At 38.2% G+C, this 22,007-nt stretch overlaps 2 protein-coding genes across 3 annotated transcripts; both read right to left on the bottom strand.

Annotated features, from left to right (window-relative positions):
- Nucleotides 1-822: 822 nt before the first annotated feature.
- On the bottom strand, nucleotides 823-1,761 carry LOC106986236 (olfactory receptor 5M8). Its single transcript, XM_015084408.1, has one exon. The coding sequence runs from the start codon at nucleotides 1,756-1,758 to the stop codon at nucleotides 823-825; it is 936 nt and encodes a 311-aa protein (XP_014939894.1). The 5' UTR covers nucleotides 1,759-1,761.
- Nucleotides 1,762-12,147: 10,386 nt separating this feature from the next.
- Nucleotides 12,148-13,873, bottom strand: LOC106986237 (olfactory receptor 1030). Of its 2 annotated transcripts, XM_053203161.1 has the most exons (2): nucleotides 12,959-13,855; nucleotides 12,148-12,168 (listed from the first exon to the last, which is right to left on the bottom strand). In XM_053203161.1, the coding sequence occupies exons 1-2, from the start codon at nucleotides 13,853-13,855 to the stop codon at nucleotides 12,148-12,150; spliced, it is 918 nt and encodes a 305-aa protein (XP_053059136.1). The 2 variants fall into 2 exon arrangements, with proteins under 2 accessions (XP_053059136.1, XP_014939895.2); XM_015084409.2 differs by lacking the exon at nucleotides 12,148-12,168 and having other exon boundaries at nucleotides 12,917-13,873.
- Nucleotides 13,874-22,007: the final 8,134 nt, after the last annotated feature.

Below are 22,007 nucleotides of genomic sequence, written 5' to 3'. Positions count from 1 at the left end.
TATAATATTATTTGACTTTTAAAAAGCATATATGCTTTATATGAGTAATTTTAAACAATAATTACAATAAGTAATTTTAACTACAAACATGCGTATATGTAAAAACAGAAAATCCTAGAAAAATAAAATCTCAGATGTGATTTTAGAGTTGTGGTATTTAACTTCTGTTATATGCATTCACGAGTTTGAATTTTGTGTAATTAATATTGTATCTGTAAGAAGAGGCTACTTGTTGACATGGTAACAAGCAATTCAACATAATATAGTAGCTTATAACAAAGGGAACTTCACACCCATTCTATATTTCTGTTGTGAGTTGGTGGAGGGCACTTTCCGTGTTTCCTCACTCAAGAACCCATGTTTAAAACTTACATTGTAAATATTGCTGGTCACCCTGGCAAACAAAACAAAACAAAACAAAACAAAACAAAAACGCTGAAAGATTTTCTCACAATTGAATGCTCAGCTGAGAAGGGACACATATGAATTCTAATAAATTCTAATAAAACTCATGGTCCAGAAATAGTCACACCCTTCTACCTAAATCCAAAACAGAGAAATGTAATGCTACCATGTGTACAATAAAGCAAAGAAATTGAAATAGCTAGTAAGAAAAATGAATGGCAAGTACAAACACACAAACTTTTGTAATGGAAATTGTACTTTTTGTGCTTGGATTTTTAAAAAATTATTAAAACTTTTGAAAAAGTAATGTTCCCCCTTTGCTGTACCCTATTTCTCATTCCATCATCAATTCCATCCTGTAACTTCGGGAAAAAAAGGTTGAGAAAAAATTGGGACCCCAAAGAATAGTGATAGCTTTTAAGAAAATCTTTTTTTTCTTATCAACTCTTTGGTTAATGCTTCTTTCACGTCTTTATTCCTAAGGCTATAAATCATGGGGTTCAACATGGGAATTACCGTTGTATAAAATACAGCAACCATTTTTCCCTGTTCCACAGATTCCTTTGAAGGGGGTCTAAGATACATGAAGAAAAGAGTTGCATAGAATATGGTGACAGCTATCAGATGGGAGCCACAGGTGGAAAAAGCTTTGTGCCTGCCTTGTGTGGAACGAATCCTCAGGATAGCAGGAAAAATATAAAGGTAGGAAATCAGGATGATGAGGAGAGAAAAGGAGAGGTTACATCCAGCCACAACAAACATGGACAGCTCTTTGTTGGAAGTGTCAGAACAAGCCAGCTTAATCAGTGGTGGGTCAGCACAGTAGAAGTGGTTAATTTCATTGGGGCCACAGAAGGCTAGGTTGTAAGTCCACATGGTTTCCATGAGGCCAGTGAGCGCTCCATACACATAAGGCCCGGTGATGAGGGATGTGCACACACTCTTGGACATCTTGCTGCCATAAAGCAGAGGGTTGCAGATGGCCATGTACCGATCAAAGGCCATCACAGCCAGGATGTAGATCTCCACGTGGACCAAGGCAATAAAAAAGTAACACTGCACCAGACATGCAGGGTAAGAAATAGTTTTCTTCTCCGACAAGAAAATCTCCAGCATCTTTGGAGTCACATTGGAAGAGAAACACAGATCCACAAAGGATAAGTGGCTCAGAAAAAAGTACATGGGTTTGTGAAGCCGGGCATTGACCTGGATGAGTACAATCATGCCAAGATTCCCTGCGACTGTGGCCGTGTAAATGGCCAGAAACAGCAGGAAGAGGAGAATGTGTAATTCCAGGTGACTGGTCAGTCCAAGAAGAATGAATTCATTCACTGAGGTGAAATTTCTTCTCATAATTTCCTTCAATGGGACATGAGAACTTTGGGTCAGTACAGAACGTTTTTTTAAAGGTAAAAAATAATAATATTTTCTTAGAACAACATTTTGGATTTTTTTACATGCTTTTTCTCCCCCTTTCTATGACTTTTGGCCCCAGGAGACACTAGAAATAGTGGTTTAATTGAAACAGTATCCAATTAAATGTTAGCAAACACACTTAAACCTCGGGGTCCCAGTCACTAGCGGGCTTTAAGTCTTCTTCTTTGATAAATATCCCTCTTATTTCTCTTTGTCCATTTACTTTTTGGTTTCTGTCAAGACATTTCTTACCCATCTGCATTTCTACTGTGTCTGTTTTCAATATTTTACTTCACTTCACATCAGTTTTTTTCATCCCAGATTTTGCTCACCAATGCCAATAAACAAGCATCTACCAGTTACCTAAATGAATATACCCAATACTATGATTAGTGGTTGAGAACTTTGTAGCAGCATTTCTTTTCCTGATACCGATTATTTTTCCTGACGATGCCGCCTCAACTCCTTAGGTTCTTTGTAAAAGAGAACTGAGGGCTAAATTTAAATATGCATCTTCATTCATTCTTTGTAAGATAGAAGAAATCGACACTTCCCATTTTAGAATGACTAGATTCTAGTTGGAGAGAAAGATGGAAGAAAAGAGAAACCTTTGAAAAGCTGAGTGATGATAAAATGTTTTACCACGTGTGGTTCCTAACATAACGCGCAGGCAAGCTTTCGAAAAGTCTTTTAGCATTTTTACAGACAATCCGATAGGTTTGCAGAGGCTAATTTTTCAGTCCATCAGATCTGAACTGGACCAGAGAATGACTTGGTCCGGTATGTTCGTCTGCATTTGAGAAAACAGAGGGGAGAGCAAAAGGAGAGCCCCGAGCCACAGATTTGACAAAGCCTGGGCGGCAGCAGTACCCGCCCCACATCCATGTCAGTTACTCCTAGGAGCCATAGTTGATCTTTATGCAACCGGGCTAAGACAAAACAAGCGAAACAACCGCAAAACTTCCCTTCTCGTTGTTTATTCTCAGACTACGTTTTCTACATTCAAAGAGCAGATCGTGGGCAAGAGAATGTGATGAAAGAGAAGTGTGCAATTGTTCGCCATCCCCTTACACCATAGGCTAGCCCTTCCCTCCCTCCTTTCTGCCTCCCGCTGGCAGCTCCTGTGGACACAGTGCGGAGCTACCTTGGATCGCATGGATGAGCTGGCAGAAAAGTGAGTGATTAAGTCACAAGACTGAATCCTTGACGGAGCTGAACCGACATTCCAGCTCAGAACTTTATATGAAAGAGAAGTAAACTTCTAACTTAACTATTGTTTTGTTTCGCCCTTGCGGAAGGGAACTCATTATTCCAACTAATCTAAACTTCCAGGATGGCTGTAAGTCTCTGTAGAACTCATCCTGATCTTCAGCTTTGCCTTTACCATGGCTTCTTTCCTATAGGTTTTCAAGATACAGGCAATCTAGAATCAATACTCTTGGTGGGCCAAACAGTTAAAATCTGCGACAAACACATGGGGCACCTGGGTGGCTCAGTCAGTTAAGCGGCCGACTTCGGCCCAGGTCATGATCTCACAGTGTGTGGGTTTGAGCCCCACTCAGGCTCTGTGCTGGCAGCTCAGACCCTGGAGCCTGCTTCTGATGATGTCTCCCTCTCTCTCTGCCCCTCCCCCACTCATGCTCGCTCGCGCTCTCTCTCTCTCTCTCTCAAAATTAAACACTAATTTTTTTTTAAATCTGTGACAAACACAAACCCCTCAGGAGATGGAATCTCAATCATTGCTAGTTTGATCCTAATTCATTAAAAAAAATTCCCCCTTCCACCTTAGAAAAAAATCTAGTGATTAAGCTATAACTTAGAAGAGAAATATAGATCCCCAGACAAAGATATATGTAATCTTGGATTTTATTTCCCACTCAATCAACAAGGTTCCTCTTGGAAAGAAGAAAGTTTTATCTATGTCAGATAAAACTCTGCAGTGATAATTATTAGTTAGAATTTAATTAATTCCTCGGAGATTATGCCCAAAGACAAAGTTATGACTTAAAAATTGTGATGACATGTTTAAATAATTGCAGCGTAATCCTCTTGAGACCTTTTAAACATGCCATAAACCTTTTTCCATCCATTCTATGTTCACACACATACACACACACACACACACACACACACACACACACACACTGCAACCCTCTGTAATGCAGGGGAAAGATAATACAAAAATGGTTTAAAATAAAATTTAACCATTAGTCATATTTATTCTTTAAATTCTCCTCCTCTACCGTAACCACAGAGGATTTTTCCAGGGGCTATTTTATAGCACTTAATCCCCAGCTTCATAACATATCTCTGAGTTTTTTTGTTTGTTTGTGTTTTGTTTCTGTTTTTGTTTTCTTACCCACTAGTATTTCTCAGCTTTATCTCTTCTTTCTTGGAATATGGAATATGGAATATTCCTGGAATATGAAAAATTTCCTGGAATATTCTTTCCTGGAGTTCCAAGAACTCCATATTATCCTGAGCAGTTCACCTTTTGCTGGCTCTTATCCTCTAGCTCAGCTCTAGACCAACTGTTGCCTAGTGAACAGACTAAGATGTTTTGAAAAACTAAAAAGCTTTCTGTATAATAAGAACCATCATCTGTCCAAAAATGGTTATTTAGTAGATGGATGGGGTGTCTCACGATCTTTTTCTTATCTCCTACTAGAGAGCACTGAAACATCATGTTGCACCCTTCCTTGGGCTCATGCCCTTTTCTTTCCTTCTGCCTTCCTTAAAAATAACCTACTAAGGTATATTAATGCTTTGCAAACCTTTAAAAATTATCTTGTGCTAAAATGTTTCCAGTATCCTTAATACTTGTGTTCATCTCACAGGTTTTGCAACTGGCAGATCCGATATGAAAAAGTACAACTGTGCTGGCCCATTAGCTCGGTGATTACAGATATCTTGACCTTCATAAGCCTCAGTTTTCTCACATTTAAAATGTTGCTGCAGGATTTTTCTCTGACGAGTTTAAAACTTACAGTGTATGTAAATATCTGACCATGTGTGAGGCATATAAAACTATCACAAGAAATCCTTAGCGTCTACCTTCCCTTTGTTTAATATTTAGAAGAATAAAAAATACCCAGATTATGAGCATTGGTATGGGCCATATGACTGGCTCTTATTTTTGTCTAGGTAGCCATGTACCCATTTCCAACCACACATCGATTCCTACCAAATAAGAAAATGGATTCCACGTATACATAGTAACACCTTGGCTCATTCCTAACACACAAAATAGACAGCCCTACCTATAAGGAAGTAGGAAAACCAATGCACCTTCTAAAATCAGTGAGGGAAATTGTTGCTTGTGTTTATAAGGGTGATTATTTTTCCCTATGGTATTAAAACAAATCAAGATGAAGCAATCAATTCCGTCAATTAAAACTTTCCTGAAGACACGGCTCAAGAACTGTTAACATGGGAATTAGGGATGGCTTAAACTTCTCTCCTGTGTCTTCTTCGTCTCTGTCAGTAATGGTCTTACTGACTGCTTCCATGCCTTGCTGGGCCCATCCCCCTCACTGCCTCCATCACTCAGCAGAAAGAGCTACATTCTAAAGAATTTCTTTATTTTTTTAAAACATTTATTTATTATTGAGAGACAGAGACAGACAGAGCATGAGCATGGGAGGGGCAGAGAGAGGGGGAGACACAGAATCTGAAGCAGGCTTCAGGCTCTGAGCTGTCAGCACAGAGCCCGACTCGGGACTTGAACTCACAAACCATGAGATCATGACCTGAGCCGAAGTTGGACGATTTACCAACTGAGCCACCCAGGTGCCACCTAAAGAATTTCTATTTCACTAGTCCACCAACGTGACACAAGCAAATTCTACCATATAGTATTATTGCAGTGATCATACATTCACTTGATAAAAAGGGATAGTATTTTACGAGTGACTGGGTGGTTAAGTCGGTTAAGTGTCTGACTTCAGCTCAGGTCATGGTCTCACCGTTCATGGGTTCAAGCCCCGCGTTGGCCTTTTTGCTGACAGCTCAGAGCCTGGAGCTCCTTCGGAGTCTATGTGTCCCTCTCTCTCTGTCCCTCCCCTGCTTGTGCTCTCTCAAAAATAAATAAACGTTAAAAAAAATTAAAAACTTTTTTTTAAAAAGGGGAGTATTTTAGTCCTTTATTTTACTTGTTTTCTATTGTTTTGTTTTTAGAAAAGGCCAAGAGGAAATGAAAGCAATTGGAGACTCCTACATTATCCACATGATTGACAGTGTTTACTAACTCCTTATTTTTCTAGGCCATGGTGTACTTTGTACAGCTGTTGAATTTCTTAGTGGTTAAGGGTTTTTAATATATTTGATTGATAAAGTACCTAACTTTCATTAAATTTGACATACTGAACTCTTTTTTCATATAAGATTTTGTCAAAAACTCACTTAAAAATCTCAGGCTAATATTATTTTAAAATTTTTTTAATGTTTATTTATTTTTGAGAGAGAGACAGAGTGCAAGCAGGGGAGGGGCAGAGAGAGGGAGAGACACAGAATCTGAAGCAGGCTCTGAGCTGTCAGCATAGAGCCCCACATGGGGCTCGAACTCACAGACCGTGAGATCATGACTTGAGCCCAAAGTCAGATGCTCAACCGACTGAGCCACCCAGGTGCCCCTCGAGTTAGTATTATTAAACCCATTTTACAGTTGAAGGAACTGAGCCTTAGAAAAGACAATCACTTTTCTAAAAATCAGTTAAATGAACATGTGGCCACAAACATACAAAGATATTTGTCAGTTAAGCAAGAGACAACTTGTCCTCAACATAGTCTTGCCTCTGTGAAACCGGCTGTCATTAAGGTCATTAAATAGAGCAAGTCTTCTAAGAAAAAAAAAATCATTTTATTATAATAGATCTCCCAACTCAAGATCATCAGAACAAGCAAAGATTTTAAATGTATTACAATCCCCAATTCAATGGATACTTTTACATGCGTTCTGAGTTCTTAAGCTCATTCATCAGAGCATCACATTATTTCTTAAGTGTTCCCTAACATTCATGAGAATTAATTCAACAATGAAAATGCCACTGGACACATACTTGTAGGATATGAGGCAGAAAAGATTTATAAAGAGAGTAATCAGTCTTCAAAGCCAAAGATTTGGAGTAAGTCACTTACCTAGCTACCATTCTCGATTCTTGATTGGACATTATTCGGACACTTACTCTACAAAATTTTTATTCTGTATGTATGTATTTATTTAAAAAATTTAAATGTTTATTTATTTTGAGAGAGAGAGAGAGACAGGGAGACAAATAGACAGAGTGAGAGCAGGGGAGGGGCAGAGAGAGAGGGAGATGCAGAATCTGAAGCAGGCTCCAGGCTCTGAGCTGTCCGCATAAAGCCTGATGTAGGGCTTGAACCCACAAAATGTGAGATCATGACCTGAGCTGAAGTTGGACGCTTAACCGACTGAGCCACCCAGGCGCCCCAATTATGTTATTCATATAAGGAACCACTTTCTCTCAAGAAAGGCAAACCAAAAAAAAAAAAAGCATGTTTTTTCTTAATTTTTTAAAGAAAACATGGCTTTTACATTACATAATAACATAAGTCTTTCAAATTATTCATCTGGTGATTTTTCAAGCTATGAATAACAGATTTATGTAGTCATTTCATCATATTTTCAAATATCATATTCTTTCTCTTGCTCTTTCTTATTTGGTGGTTCAAAACAAGAGTCATGACATATAAGAGAGACACTGTTTTAATTTTGCTACTCATTTTTTTGAGGAGATGTCATTACCCAGCTACATTTGTAAGATTAGATTCAAAAACAGAGAGGTTTATGTGGTTGACAATGACTGGAAAGATTGAAAATTTGTTGGCAAAAGTGAAAACTTGACACTCCCATATACTCCTAAGAATGTTCTGGAGTCTCCATATGGTTTATGGTAAAATCTAATTTTTACTGTTACAGTAGCTACAGAGTGGCAGGATGTGATGATAATGTTCCATGTGGCCAGCTCTTGAGAAAACAAGTCTGATGTGACACAACTCTGTATGAAATCTAATATACAGGCAATGGCCGCCATGTAACAGTAGAACACTTTGGACCCAATATCGTAACTACATGAAAAGCAAATGGTCGGGTCATATGGGTGGGATTGTCACAGACAGCATCAGGGACAAAACACTGAGTTAACACCAAGGTGATCATGTGACACTGTTCAAATAAATTGATCAACGACAAGACTTTTTCAATAAAAAAAAATTAACCAAAATGTGTGGCATTGGCAGATCGGTGAAAAATGGTATGAGCAGGTGATCCACAGAGTTAGGCTCAAATTTTCCACAAGAAAGAGATACAAATAACTGTAGACAAGACAAAGAACAGTTGGCAACACTGGACAACTGGTCAACCTCAGGAAGCTAAATTTCTTCCTTCTCGTCTGATTTACCCTGAACATTTCAAGAGAAATTCTGTTTAAGAAAATAAAAATAGACCAATTATGCATGAATAAATTATACACAATTAAGATTCCATCAGTGCATCTCATATATTTTCCAATTCCCATCACCTTATACAACTAATGTTGTAATTTCCAATTTGTAAACATTCTCTAATATCTATCTATCTATCATCTGTTTATTACCTATTTGGCTCTTAAGGGAGCATAGACTATGTACCAGGCTAAGCATTAGAAAAATAACTGCTTTCAAATTTTATATCTGACTTTGTGGCGTTTACAAGATTATGGAGAACACAGACATTAATTAATTAACCAAAACTATAAGGGTCGTGTATATAAAGAATGATAAATGTAATAACAAAAAAATACAGAAAGCTATGAGAGGAAACAAAGTCTCGAATAGGTAAAGTAACTTTATAGTTAATAATAAAAATCAGGGGCTCCTGGGTGGCTCAGTCGGTTAAGCGTCCGACTTCAGCTCAGGCCATGATCTCGCGGTCCGTGAGTTTGAGCCCCACTTCGGGCTCTGGGCTGATGGCTCAGAGCCTGGAGCCTGCTTCGGATTTTGTGTCTCCCTCTCTCTCTGCCCCTCCCCCGTTCATGCTCTGTCTCTCTCTGTCTCAAAAATAAATAAACGTTAAAAAAATTAAAAAAAATAATAATAAAAATCAGTTCACTTTTATTGAGTGAATATTATGTATCATGCATTGTACTAAGTACTTTATAGGTATTTTTAAAATGTTTTTATCTGAGTATAGTTGACACACAATGTTACCTTAATTTCAAGTGTACAACAAATATATTAATCCATTTTTTACACAAGTTCTTTATGAGAAAATACTATATGTATTTATCCTACAGAGGAGAAAATGAGGCAGAGAGGCTAAGTAACTTGCTCACTAAGTCTGATTCCAAAGTTTATGTACTTAACTATTAATTTAGCTGATAAACGATGGAATCAGGGTCTGTCTACAAAGCTCACTTTATTGAACTGATTGAATTTGTCTATACCTTATAAAATAGGATGTCTTTTCATGGTAGATTATATTATTCAGTATGCATTCAGCTGTCAATTACCTGATCAACAATATTTTGAGGATACAGAAAATGATAGTTTTGCTTCTTACATGACTTTCCCCTTCAAAAACCTGTAGTGAGAAAAGAGAACATCCAACTGGAGTTCTGCTCAGGTCATGATCCCAGGGTCATGAGATTGAGCCCTGAATAGTTCCCCATGCTGGGTGTGGAGCATGCTTAAGATTCTTTCTCTTCCTCTGCCTTCCTCCCAACTCCTGTCTGAGCAACCTCTCTCTCTCTCTCTCTCTCTCTCTCTCTCTCTCAAAAAAAAAAAAAAGTATTGAGAAAAAAGCAGGGGTGGGAGTGTTCCAGGCTGGCTCAGTTGGTAGAGCATGCAACTCTTGATCTCAGGGTTGTAATTTCAAGCCCCACATTGGGTGTAGAGATTACTTAATTTTTTAAAAAAATGTATGTCATAGAAGAAAAAGGAAATGATAAATGTTGAAGCCAGACACATTTGGGCTTCTCAGCTATGTGATTTTCGGTAAGCAATTAATCTGTGGGTCTCTACTCATCTTTAAAATGGGGATAACAGAGCCTGGGTGGCTCAGTCGGTTAAAAGTCCGACTTTGACTCAGGTAATGATCTCAAGGTTCCACATCGGGCTCTGTGCTGACAGCTGGGAGCCTGTTTTGGATTGTGTCTCCCTCTCTCTCTACCCCTCCCCGACTCACACTCCATCTCTCTTTCTCTCCTCTCTCTCTCAAAACTAAATAAACATTTAAAAATTTAAACATAAATAACATGGGAATAACAATTCTGTAATCATAATATTAGTGGGCAGATTAAGTGAAACAACATATATTAAAACAGTACTTGAACTTTGGTGAGCATTGTTTTTCCTTCTCTCCCTCGTGTGTGTGTATGTGTGTGAGTGTGAAAATCTAAACTTTCTTCAGATGTCAGGAAATATATGATATATGAAGAAAAATGTTAGACTTAAAGCAATATCTTTCCCTGGACCATTTGTTTATTTTTTTTAAGTACACATGGATCAGACTTCCTTTAACACAGTACCAGTTGGATTCATGATCTCTTAGATAGGTGGGAAGCAAAGTGTAAAATACCCTGTAATTATTGATCCTTAAGGAAGTGTGGTAAATATTCTCTATTTTCACATAGGTTCCTCCATCACTGTGTTGCTTAAATCTGTTCAATAAATTAAAAGAAAGTTCAGAATTAACTTGCAAAGATGTAGAGTGAGAATTTAGGAGCCATTGCATCTTCATTTAGTGCCAAGCTAGGCTATAAAAATAGAGACCAGGACCCTGAAATCGGAAAATTGGAATAAAGGAGCTGGTTTTAAATAATTGCATATGTGTGTCTGCTTAAACAGCAATAGCGCTCTAGGTATCTGTTTAAGTAGAATCCAACACACTAGTAACTAGATGTTAAAATTTACAAAAGTAGCGATTTGTTTAGATGTGTGTTTTTACCAGCATCCACAATTTGAATTTCAAGATAAAGTTATTTAAAGAACATCTAGTAATAGAAAATTTGAAACAATTAAATGGAATAATATAGAATTAATAAATATGAAAATGTTACTTTGTAGAAAATATTGAGGAGAAATAAGCTCTCAGGTAGAAAAGAAGCTTTGAAATACGACTGAGAAAAACATGTCCATTGAGGGAGTGACTGATTACGGTTCCGTGGCTTTTCCTTTTTCATTGAAAGTAACATGTACATATGTGATCACGAATATTTTCTAATGCCTATTTTGTTCAGATCCTGCCTGCTCTGACATAACATTGTACTAGGAGCTATAAGTATGCTGGAGCAGGTGCACAAAGAATGAACAAGTCCCCATCTTCTGCAATTATATAAGACCAACTTCGATTTACTCACAGTACATTCTTTTTTTTCTCTGCTGCATTAGCACTCCCGTTTTCTTATACTATGTAGCACTTAACAAATTGCATTGATTTTTCTCTTTACAGAATTCTACAAAACCATGCAATCCTAGAGCTCCTTGGGGATTCTTGCTTGGTATTGGAGCAGTATTTGGCTTATTATACGTACTCAGTAAACATTCCTCAGCTCTGCTTATGCTTTGTAGCTGCAAAGTCACCTGAAAGCTTAACCTCTTTAAAAATCAGCTTGTCTTTTGCATTCTTTAGCATTAAAATATTGACAAACAGGTTGGCAGGTTTAATAATAAAATTAGGGGGGCGCCTGGGTGGCACAGTCGGTTGAGCGTCCGACTTCAGCCAGGTCACGATCTTGCGGTCCAAGAGTTCGAGCCCCGCGTCAGGCTCTGGGCTGATGGCTCAGAGCCTGGAGCCTGTTTCCGATTCTGTGTCTCCCTCTCTCTCTGCCCCTCCCCCGTTCATGCTCTGTCTCTCTCTGTCCCAAAAATAAATAAACGTTGAAAAAAAAATGTTTTTTAAATAATAAAATTAGGTATATAATAACTAACTGTGGTAAAATACAATTGTGGATAAAATTTGAGCTATGATACAAATGAAAAATATCTGTCCCATCCTGAAAAAATCGATTAATAGACAAAAATGAAGGAAGGTACGAAAACCCCAGATCCCAGCAGGCTGGGATATCACTGATAAACTCTACCGAAGTTACAATTTCTTTTGAGGCAAGCTATGTATTTCTGTAAAAGATATTCATTGCCTACTTCAGGAGTTCATATCTAGAAGTTAATTGGAAGTCTTTGTATACTGTTATGGCAGAAGGAGGAAAGGGTCTTACTGAGAGTGGGGAGGAATAAATGGACATCAGGCATGGTGCTGGAGCTGTTATCATGACTTTTCTGTCTCAGAGGTGACAGCAAGTCTCGATCAGCAGTTCTGATCACATTCCTTTAGATAATGGAATTAAACCCCTGCTTAGCAATTAGTATAGTATTAAAAACTACTAAAAGTTAGCTCATGATAGTCAACTATGTGTGTATGTACATATATAGCCATACATTGGTTTGCAGATATAGAGAAATTTTCCAAAAACATAAGAAACCAGTAATAGTGATAACTTTGAAAAGAGACAATGGAAGATCATGGTGGGGGGAAAAGGGAGGAAAATCTTTTATTTTGTACTCTTCTGTAGAGATTGAATGTTTTACTACAAGAAGGAATAATTTTTAGTGTGAAAGGAACATATGATGCTACAAATGTAAAAGTGTAAACGTATATAAGAGAAATTATCCACCCTACCTACATATCTAACCTCCAACCCTTTACACACTCAATGCACACTCACACATCTCCTATACAACTGTAAATCTCCTGTACCTCTGTCTTTCATGCTTTGTCGTTAGATTGCAGATTTTCATTGTAGATTAAAAGTTGACTTTACTGTAAATGCAGTTAAAGTTGGATCCAGTTCTCATAAGTACATCTTTTCTATAATTTTTTTTGAGACAGAGAGAGACAGAATGAACGGGGGAGGGTCAGAGAGAGAGGGAGACACAGAATCTGAAACAGGCTCCAGGCTCTGAGCCGTCAGCACAGAGCCCGACGCGGGGCTTGAACTCACAGACCATGAGATCATGACCTGAGCCAAAGTGGGACACTTAACCGACCGAGCCACCCAGGCGCCCCTCTATAATTTATAAAGAAGGATACATTGTAACTTTATTTCAAAAATACATTTCTTCTCATCAATTTCCAAAAAGCTTGCTTCACATTCTTGTTCCTCAGGCTATAAATGATGGGGTTCAACATAGGGCTTACAAAAGTGTAGAAAACAGCAATAATTTTAGACTGCTCCACTGACTTGTCCGTGGGAGGTCTAACATACATGCAGAAGAGTGTCCCGTAAAATACAGTCACTGCCACCAGATGGGAACCACAGGTGGAAAAAGCTTTGTGCCTGCCTTCAGCAGAATGCATCCTCAGAATGGCAGTGAGAATGAAGATGTAAGAGATGACAATTATGAGGAGGGAGTTGGAGAGGTTAAATCCTGCTACCACAAACATGGACGTCTCTTTAATGAAAGTGTCAGAGCAGGACAGCTGGATGAGGGGGGGGTCAGCACAGTAGAAGTGATTAATAATATTGGAGTCACAGAAGGTCAAGCGGTACGTCCACATGGTTTCCATCAGGCCACTAAGGAAGCCGTAGACATAGGGACCAGCAATCAGGCGAATACAGACCCCTCTGGACATCTTGCTGCTGTAAAGCAAAGGGTTACAGATGGCCACGTACCTGTCATAAGCCATTACAGCTAGCATGTAATACTCAGTAATCACCATGGCAATGAAAAAATAACACTGGGTTAAACAAGCAGCATAGGAAATGGTTTTCTTCTCTGATAAGAAGTTCGCCAGCATCTTGGGAGTCACATTCGTGGAATAACACAAATCCAAGCCAGACAAACTGGCAAGAAAGAAGTACATGGGGGTGTGGAGGCGTGAATCTATCCTGATCAATACCAACATCCCAAGGTTCCCCCCCACGGTGATCAAGTAGATCACCAGGAACAGCACAAAGAGGATGGGCTGAAGCTCTGGACGATCTGTTAATCCCAGGAGAACAAATTCGGTCACTAAGGTGGAATTTCCTCTGACCATTTTCTTAGCTGCCAGCATTGTTCACGTGGATGAATTAAAATAAAGTAAGAAGTGAATGAGAAGTCCATCATATATTTCTTCTCTCTCTTTCTCCCCTTCTCCTCCGTCTCACACTCTCAATCACTCTCACGCAGGACTATGATGAGCATCTGAGATTGCAGGAACTGATACTTTCAAGAAGGTGGTGGCCCCTAGAAGCTAGGTGTGTAATGTGCAGATGGTCCCCAAGAGAATGGCTCATGTGACACCAGCTTGCTTCAGAATGGGGGCCTTATGACCCAAAGTCTGCCTAAAAATGGACTGAACCACCAACAGTCGCTTACCGTTCTCTATAAAATCACAGGTTTCATCATGGAGCCTGGGAATGGTTCCAGATGCAATGGTGACATGTGTTTGGAAACACTTCTGCAAGTCAACAGTGCATGCATATGTAGAAGTTCAACTTCTGAGAATTACACTCCCTATGGGTTGTAGGTGAAAACCCCAAATTACAGTGATTTAAAGGAAAGGGATCCTGTTTCACTGTGATATCAATAAAGTACAGGATATTATGGCATTCATATGTGAATAGACCAAAGATAATGACCCCAAATGTGAAAATAGCAAAGCCCTGCATTAATCACTAATGAAGGAATTTTCGTTCAGAAGCATTTGTATGACTAGAGAAAGGGAGACCTAGGTTGGGGGAAAAAAAGAAGTGGTCAAAGAAGTGGATTATGCTTGTGGATAAAATGATCAATTCAGATAATATCAATTATAATGAAAGAATAAAATGAGAAACTGTTTTTCCAGGAGTCGGGAGAATATATTTTCATCATGGATTCTCAATGTTGTCGTGTTATTGTACGTGATAGACTGAATAAGATAAGGGATCAGAACTCAAATACCTCTCAGAGCCAGTTAGATAATAAGGATGAGTGAAGTGGGCTAGGTATAAGGATGAACAGAAATGAAGTAGAGAGTGACTCCCAGGTTAAAAAGCCAGCAGCCACTCAGGCCAGTGGAATTTTTACTACACAATAACGTAAGCCCTATGTTCCAAGATCTTAAGAGCTTCCAAATGTAAACAGGTATGAGGATTCATTACTTAATGTGAAACCTACCATACACAGTGTTGGCGAATAATTTCATTTTTAAGCCTGTCTTTAACCAGAACATAGAAAAAGAAGTCTGTATGCCTGATTCACTGAAAAGGCAATGTCACCAGCTATATTTGCTGTATGTAAGCTGTTCCCGGGTATTGAACCAAGTACCCTCAAAAGTCAGCTACTTCGACTCAGTGATGTTTCCAGAATGTTGTATGATTTAGTCATTATAATAAGATAATCTTTGAGTACAAACCGCATTGGACACTGCATGTCTGTGAGTCACTTTCCTAGGGAAACAAAGGTGACTGGTAATAGTGCTTGTCTTGAGAGAGCTGGTTGGTAGCTTCAGAGTAAAAGGGGCATAGGAAGAGAAAATTAAGATTATATGTGATAAGTTCAGTAATAAAGATTTGAACAGTTACTAATTAATTGTGTCCAGAGAGGCAGGATAGCCTCAAAGAATGGTACCCTTTAACTGGGACTTAGAGGATAACTAAGAATTTTCTAGAAAGATGAGGGTAGGGAGGACTTTCAGACAGTGTGAACAGTACACACAGAGACAGGAGGCTTTCGAGAGAAATCAAAGATACTCCACGTAGACGCAGGGATAAATTTTCTATGGATTAATTCTACAACTTTGGTCTTTGAGAGCAAACTACAATAATTTGAGAATCAGGATAGGTGTAAATAGCAAAAGTGTTTTTTCCTCACTTGCCAGAAAGATGAGTCTATTTGGAGAATATTCACCTTAATGGTACATGTAAATCTCCCATTTTGATGGCATGAAGACATTCATCTCATCTTTAGATTTGGACAGCTATGCCCTAAATACTAGCACCTGGTTGCTCATCATATTACATTTGACAGGTAATAAAAGCAATAAAGATATAAAAGAGAAATAGGAATTTAATTTGCTGTTCCCTACTATCTCCTTTGAATAGGTTCAGCAAGCATGCTCTAAGATTTAAGAAGAAGAGACTACATTTTGATTATAGTTCTTCTTTCCATGCACACAGCCACATCAGTTTTACAAAGCAATGATGCTGTTCTGTTTTGTTTTACCTCTAGAAGAACCTGCAACTAATACAGAGCGACTACAATTAGGAAAGGGGGGGAATGGGGCACACAGAAACCTTCAACATGCTGTCACCAGAGTTCTTAGATTAGTACTTTCAAAACTGTATGCACCAGATCAACTGGATATCAGGCAACAAAATAGGTCTATGGTAAAACTAAATTTGAAAACTGCTGAGTTTTTTTAAATGTTGATTTATTTTTGAGAGAGAGAGAGAGAGAGAGACAGTACAAGATGGGGAGGAGCAGAGAGGGAGGGAGAAACAGAATCCGAAGCAGGCTCCAGGCTCTGAGCTGTCAGCACAGAGTCTGATGCAGGGCTTGAACTCATGAACCGTGAGATCATAACTTGAGCTAAAGTTGGATGCTTAACCAACTGAGCCACCCAGGCACCCCAAAGAATGCTGTGTTTTGAAAAAGAGAAGGGAAAATGGGTTTCTCTGTTGCAGGAAGTCTCAGAGCCTTCTAGATGCCCGCATGTATTGTGAAGTTATATAAGGTGGGCAAGAATATGCAGCTTTTCCTGAGCTCACTCATTCGAAGAGCCTGAAGCATCTCTACTCTCGTTAGACTTAGAAACCCTAATTCCACACGAGCACCAGAGATTGCATCTCAATAGCAAAACCAAACACAGGAACGTAAAATCTATCCTGCGCTACTTGGAAAATCACCTTCTTTCAGTAGTGCCACTGGTAGTATACTAAAGCACTTTTGAATTTATCATTGATACATGCTCTCAAAAAAAATTGTTTGGGGGAAATACAGAGCTTGGAAGAGGACCCCTGTGAATGGGAAGGAATGGAAGCAAGCAGAAAATAGCAAAGAACTCCTAGGGAAATAGAAAGCGATATGACACCAGAGCTCTGTTTACCAATCAGAGGTGGACACAAGTCTTTTCTGCTCCCAAGCACATGATCTGTACAGCTGGACCCTAAACACTAGCCCCTGTTTGCACATCATATCATATCAAGCAAATAATTATGGTTGCTTATTAAGTGTCTATTTGAGTTAAGGTATGTGCTAAATTACCATGTATGTGGATATAACATAGGTTCCACATATTGTAAATATTCTCATATAATTTCCACATATTTTAACTTATCTGTGTTGAAATTATTACATATTCTTTTTAAAATCATGCTTCCCTAGTTGCTTCTCCTCTGTCTTTTTACAGACCTATCTTGCAATCCATGACCCTGTTTCTAAAACCAATGTAATTGAGGGGCATGTGGGTGGCTCAGTCAGTTAAGCATCTGACTTCGGCTCAGGTCATGATCTCGCTATTTGTGAGTTCAAGCCCTGTGTCAGGCTCTGTGCTGACAGCTCAGAGCCTGAAGCCTGCTTCGGATTCTTTGTCTCCATCTCTCTCGGCCCCTCACCTGCCCACACTCTGTCTCTCTTTCTCTCAAAAATAAATAAACATAAAAATGTTTAAAAATAAAATAAAACAAAACCATCTAATTTGAGTTTCTTGCCTGATTCAAATTTTAAAGGCCAAAAGTGTTTGGAAACATGATTCCCAATATCTTTAAAAAAAAAGATATTTGAGATCTGAAATGGGCATATGACAAATACTGTTGGTAAATGTTAAATATTTTTGGTAGCTCTCTATGATAATTCCAAACCAAACCTGCTGCATTAGAAGTAAAGCCTTTTATTCCACTGGAAATAAGTAGCTGAATAATTTTGGAATACTTAATATATTATTTTTATTTCTATAAGCAAAGCTTGTAGAGTTTTCTTGCGCTTCTGGGCTCATGTTTAATGGCTGTGGGAACTGCTCTTGAAAGCTCCCTATTTAAATTACTGTACCCAGCACTCCTTGTAGTTGGAAAGATTGCTCACTTATTTGATATTTATTTAAGGAATAGCAAAATTTATCCTCCGTTATTCTTATTTTCTAGCTTCTATATCAATATAGAATGCCAAGAAATTCATACTGAATTATTGGAGAGATTGCTGAACTAGTTTTATAATAGTCATGCACGTTTTTCTCTCCATATGAGAAATGCCACACAGAAAGATAATTAAATTTCAGTGATGTGGGGAACCAGATATCTTCCTAAAGATTTCCCTCTGGCTTTGGTGTCCAATTTGAAATTTCTGGGTAATAATAAGTCAGTGAAAGTAGCAATGAGTTTTTTTTTTTTTTATCTATGTCCCTTATTTCAAGAAACATAAGAAAAATAAAATTCTCAACATAAGGTTTCACTGGTTCAATAATGTCAAATTGCTTTTCTCCGGATTGGAATGATCATAGATAAACAAGATAACAGAGAGACTACATAGATTTTTCATGCAGATGAACTTGACTCACAAGGATATTGATATGCATATATATTTGTTTCCTATTATGTAACAAAGCAAGAAAACAAAACATTACTTTGTAATTTAGTAGGGATTATTGAGCAAAAAATAGGTGTCACATATGGTAAACCGGTACACATGGTAAATATTTGGTGAAAATTTGGAGTTCCAAGATTTTACTTTCCCACTGAAAATCAGTCAATCAAACTGTGTAGCTCACTTCCAAAAGTGTCATTGATATCTCACACCCTGGTGGCTGAAATGTCCATTTGGGGAATGGTTTGCCCTCTTCAGGGTCCAGTTTAAAGGCACATGTTCAAGGTAACAGGATAACACTGACCTGCTTTCATTTTTGCTAACTATTCCATGTGCATAGGGTTGCCATTTCATACTCCTGTAAGATGGATTGAGTGGGAGACTCGGAGATATTGAAGCGAAGGATAGGGCCACACAAAATAGGAGGAAGGGTTATTGAAGTTTAGAGTCAGTAATCCAATAAGCATGCAAGCTCAACTGTTCATAAAGACATAGATAAGCCTGCAAGAATAGCTGGAAAAAGAATGGTACTTTAAGGTAGGAAATGGCAAAACAAGTAAATAATAGGTCATGTAGTTGGTGGAGCCATGCATCTCGTGTGAATATCAATTTCCCAGAAGGAGCACCTTCCTTGTCTACTCTGCCAAATAAACTCCAGTGTCTTCCTCTGTCTTAGTTTTCCATTCCGTTGTCTCACAAATTTAAGAGCAGGGTGCATTACCTGGTTACAATGAATGAACCTGTTATAGATCTTGTTACACATTATGGCTTTGTACCAGCCAATGGTATCACAAAACCCCTTTTGAATCTTCTTTTAGAAAGTGATCTTTGGGGCACCTGGGTGGCTCAGTCTGTGAAGTGTCCAACTTCAGCTCAGTTCATGATCTCACAGCTAGCGAGTTTGAGCCCCGCATTGGGCTGTGTGCTGACATCTCAGAGCCTGGATCCTATTCTGTGTCTCCCTCTCTGCCCCTCCTCTGTTGACACTCTGTCTCTTGATCTCTCTCAAAAATAAATGAAATTTTTTAAATAAATAAATAAATACATAAACAAACAAACATATAAACACTAATTTTTTTTATTTGTTTTAATTTAGGAAGCAATCATTTAACCTTGATATAGCGACTTTCTTTCTGTGAACTTGAGTCCTCATCTATTCAATATCATACTTTGGCTATATAATTTCTAAAATGCCCATCATTTATAACATTCTGATTCAGGATTTATGTAGTTACAAATCCTATACCCATTATTAGCCATGTGTCTCAGTTTAATTAAATTTACCCCAAACATTTCTCTCCCAAATAATTGAAAAAGAGATTTATTGAGTTCTATAAGAGTTTTATTTTTGCCAGAATGAATATAATAACTCTTTCTTGAATTTTTTCTCTTTTCAATTATTTGATTTTTTTGGAGGGGAGACTGTTCTTCCAACAGATATTGTTCTTTTTTTTTAATGTTTATTTTTGAGGAAGAGAGAGAGAGAGAGCGTGGAGGGGCAGAGAGAAAGGGAGACAGAGGATCCCAAGCGGGCTCAGCACCATCAGCACAGAACCAGACATGGGCTCAAATCCACCAACCATGAGATTATGACCTGAGCCGAAACCAAGAGTCAGTTGCTCAACCAACTGGGCCACCTAGATGACCCAACAGATATTATTCTTTGAAAAATTATGAGAATATCAGGTGCTCCCTCTCATATGGTTATTCAATATGTGTTAAACTATTGAATGGATGAAGAGAATGTTATTTGCAAAGTAAATTGATTAGTGTAAACGCATTAATTCCCACGAGAGTTTGATATTTTCTAGTGACCAATCTAAATAAAAATACATACAAACTCATTGTAGCTGGCCAAGAAATTAAGATAACATTGAAAGCTCCTTTCGTGGCCACCTAACTCCTATGGTGAAGATCCAAAAATAAAACAGGAAGAGAAACTGCAAGTGTAGAAGTCAGAATTGTCGCTCTTACCTGATCCCAGGAAAGATTCTCTCGGAGACACGAGTGGTCCAAATGATGAGGTGCCGGGAGTCATTTATACCCAAATTGTAATTTGAAGCTCCTGTTCCTAAGATATTCTTCAACATATACTGAAAAAACAATGACAATATTACTAAAAGAGAAAACTCCCAGGAAATAGTAACTTAGGCAGACTTATGCTGATTAGAGTCTTGGGATTTCCCCCTTGGGACTGAATCAGTTTGTAATAATTTTGAGCTGATTCCTTTCAGTGGTTAGGAGTTTATTCTCATGGAATTTTTGCATTATGGACGACAATTTATTCTCATCAGATAAACAGAACAATGAATAACATCATAAAATAATGATTCAATTCATGGTCTTTGATGTTTTTATGATTTTTCCTGTTCTAAATTGTGTTTTATCCATACAATTGCTATTGAATGAATGTTTGCTGAAAGGACTTTCATATCCAGAATTAAATGCTTAAATTATAACACCCAGTGAGTAAAATCATGTGGACAGGATAGCATAATGAGTTGTGTAGAGTTCATTCAAGATGTTAAGTTCATTTCTTAACTGGGTTATTTGTTTTTTGGGTGTTAAATTTGATGATGTTTTTATAGATTCTGGATAATAATCCTGTAGCGGCCAGTTACATATAGAGAGTCGAGACATGGAGGCTTTTCTTTCCAGGAAGCAGCTTTTTTATTTGTGCTGGCATGAGCTTAGTGGGCTAAGACCCAAAAGGCTGAGCTCCAAGCACAGCGAGGGGTTGCCTTTTGTACAATTTTTGCTCCTTTGTCTCCCGTATATGGTATCACACGGTCTGAATGGGCAGTCTATGTTACAGAGTCATGAAGAATGCCATGTACATATACATAGCCAGGTTGCCTTCCCTTGTCTTGAGATTTTCACCACATTCCTTAAGGAGGCATTGTACCACAACCCTTTATCAAATATGTCTTTTGCAAATATCTCCTCCCATTTTGCAGGCTGCTTTTTAGTTTTGTCAATTGTTTCCTTCACTGCACAGAAGCTTTTTATGTTGATGAAGTCCCAATAGTTCATGTTTGCTTTTGTTCCCATTGCATTCTGTGATGCATCTAGAAAGAAGTTGCTCTGACCAGTGTCAAAGAGGTTGCTGACTGTATTCCCTAGGATTTTGATGGTTTCCTGGCTCCCATTTAGGTCTTTCATCCATTTTGAATTTATTTTTGTGTATGGTGTAAGAAAGTGGTCCAGTTTCATTTTTCTGCATGTCACTGTCCAGTTTTCCCAACACCATTTGTTGAAGAGACTGTCTTTTTTCCACTGGCTATTCTTTCCTGCTTTGTCAAAGATGAGTTGACCATGTAGTTGTGAGTCTATTTCAGGGTTCTCTTTTCTGTTCCATTGATCTATGTGTCTGTTTTTCTGCCAGTACCATACTGTCTTGACTACAACTTTACGATATGGTTTGAAATCCAGGATCATCATGCCTCCAGTTTTGATTTGTTTTTGGTTTTTTTGTTTTTTTTTTTTCAGGACTGTCTTGGCAGTTTCAGGTCCTTTGTGGTTCCATACTAATTTTAGAATTGTTTGATCTATCTGTACAATGAATACTGTTTCCTTAAGATTTGTCTTCCCTTCCAGACTATTAATTCCAAGAGAATAAGAAACTAAAATTTTAATTCACTATATAC

Source organism: Acinonyx jubatus, chromosome D1 (assembly GCF_027475565.1).
Source record: "Acinonyx jubatus isolate Ajub_Pintada_27869175 chromosome D1, VMU_Ajub_asm_v1.0, whole genome shotgun sequence".
Taxonomy (NCBI): Eukaryota; Metazoa; Chordata; class Mammalia; order Carnivora; family Felidae; genus Acinonyx; species Acinonyx jubatus.
The sequence above is the reverse complement of the archived record's forward strand: the minus strand, read 5'-3'. Positions and strand labels throughout refer to the sequence as shown.

Excerpts from the sequence above, each read along its gene's own strand:
- LOC106986237 (XM_015084409.2), bottom strand. The coding sequence starts at position 13,873 with ATGCTGGCAGCTAAGAAAATGGTCAGAGGAAATTCCACCTTAGTGACC.
- LOC106986236 (XM_015084408.1), bottom strand. The coding sequence starts at position 1,758 with ATGAGAAGAAATTTCACCTCAGTGAATGAATTCATTCTTCTTGGACTG.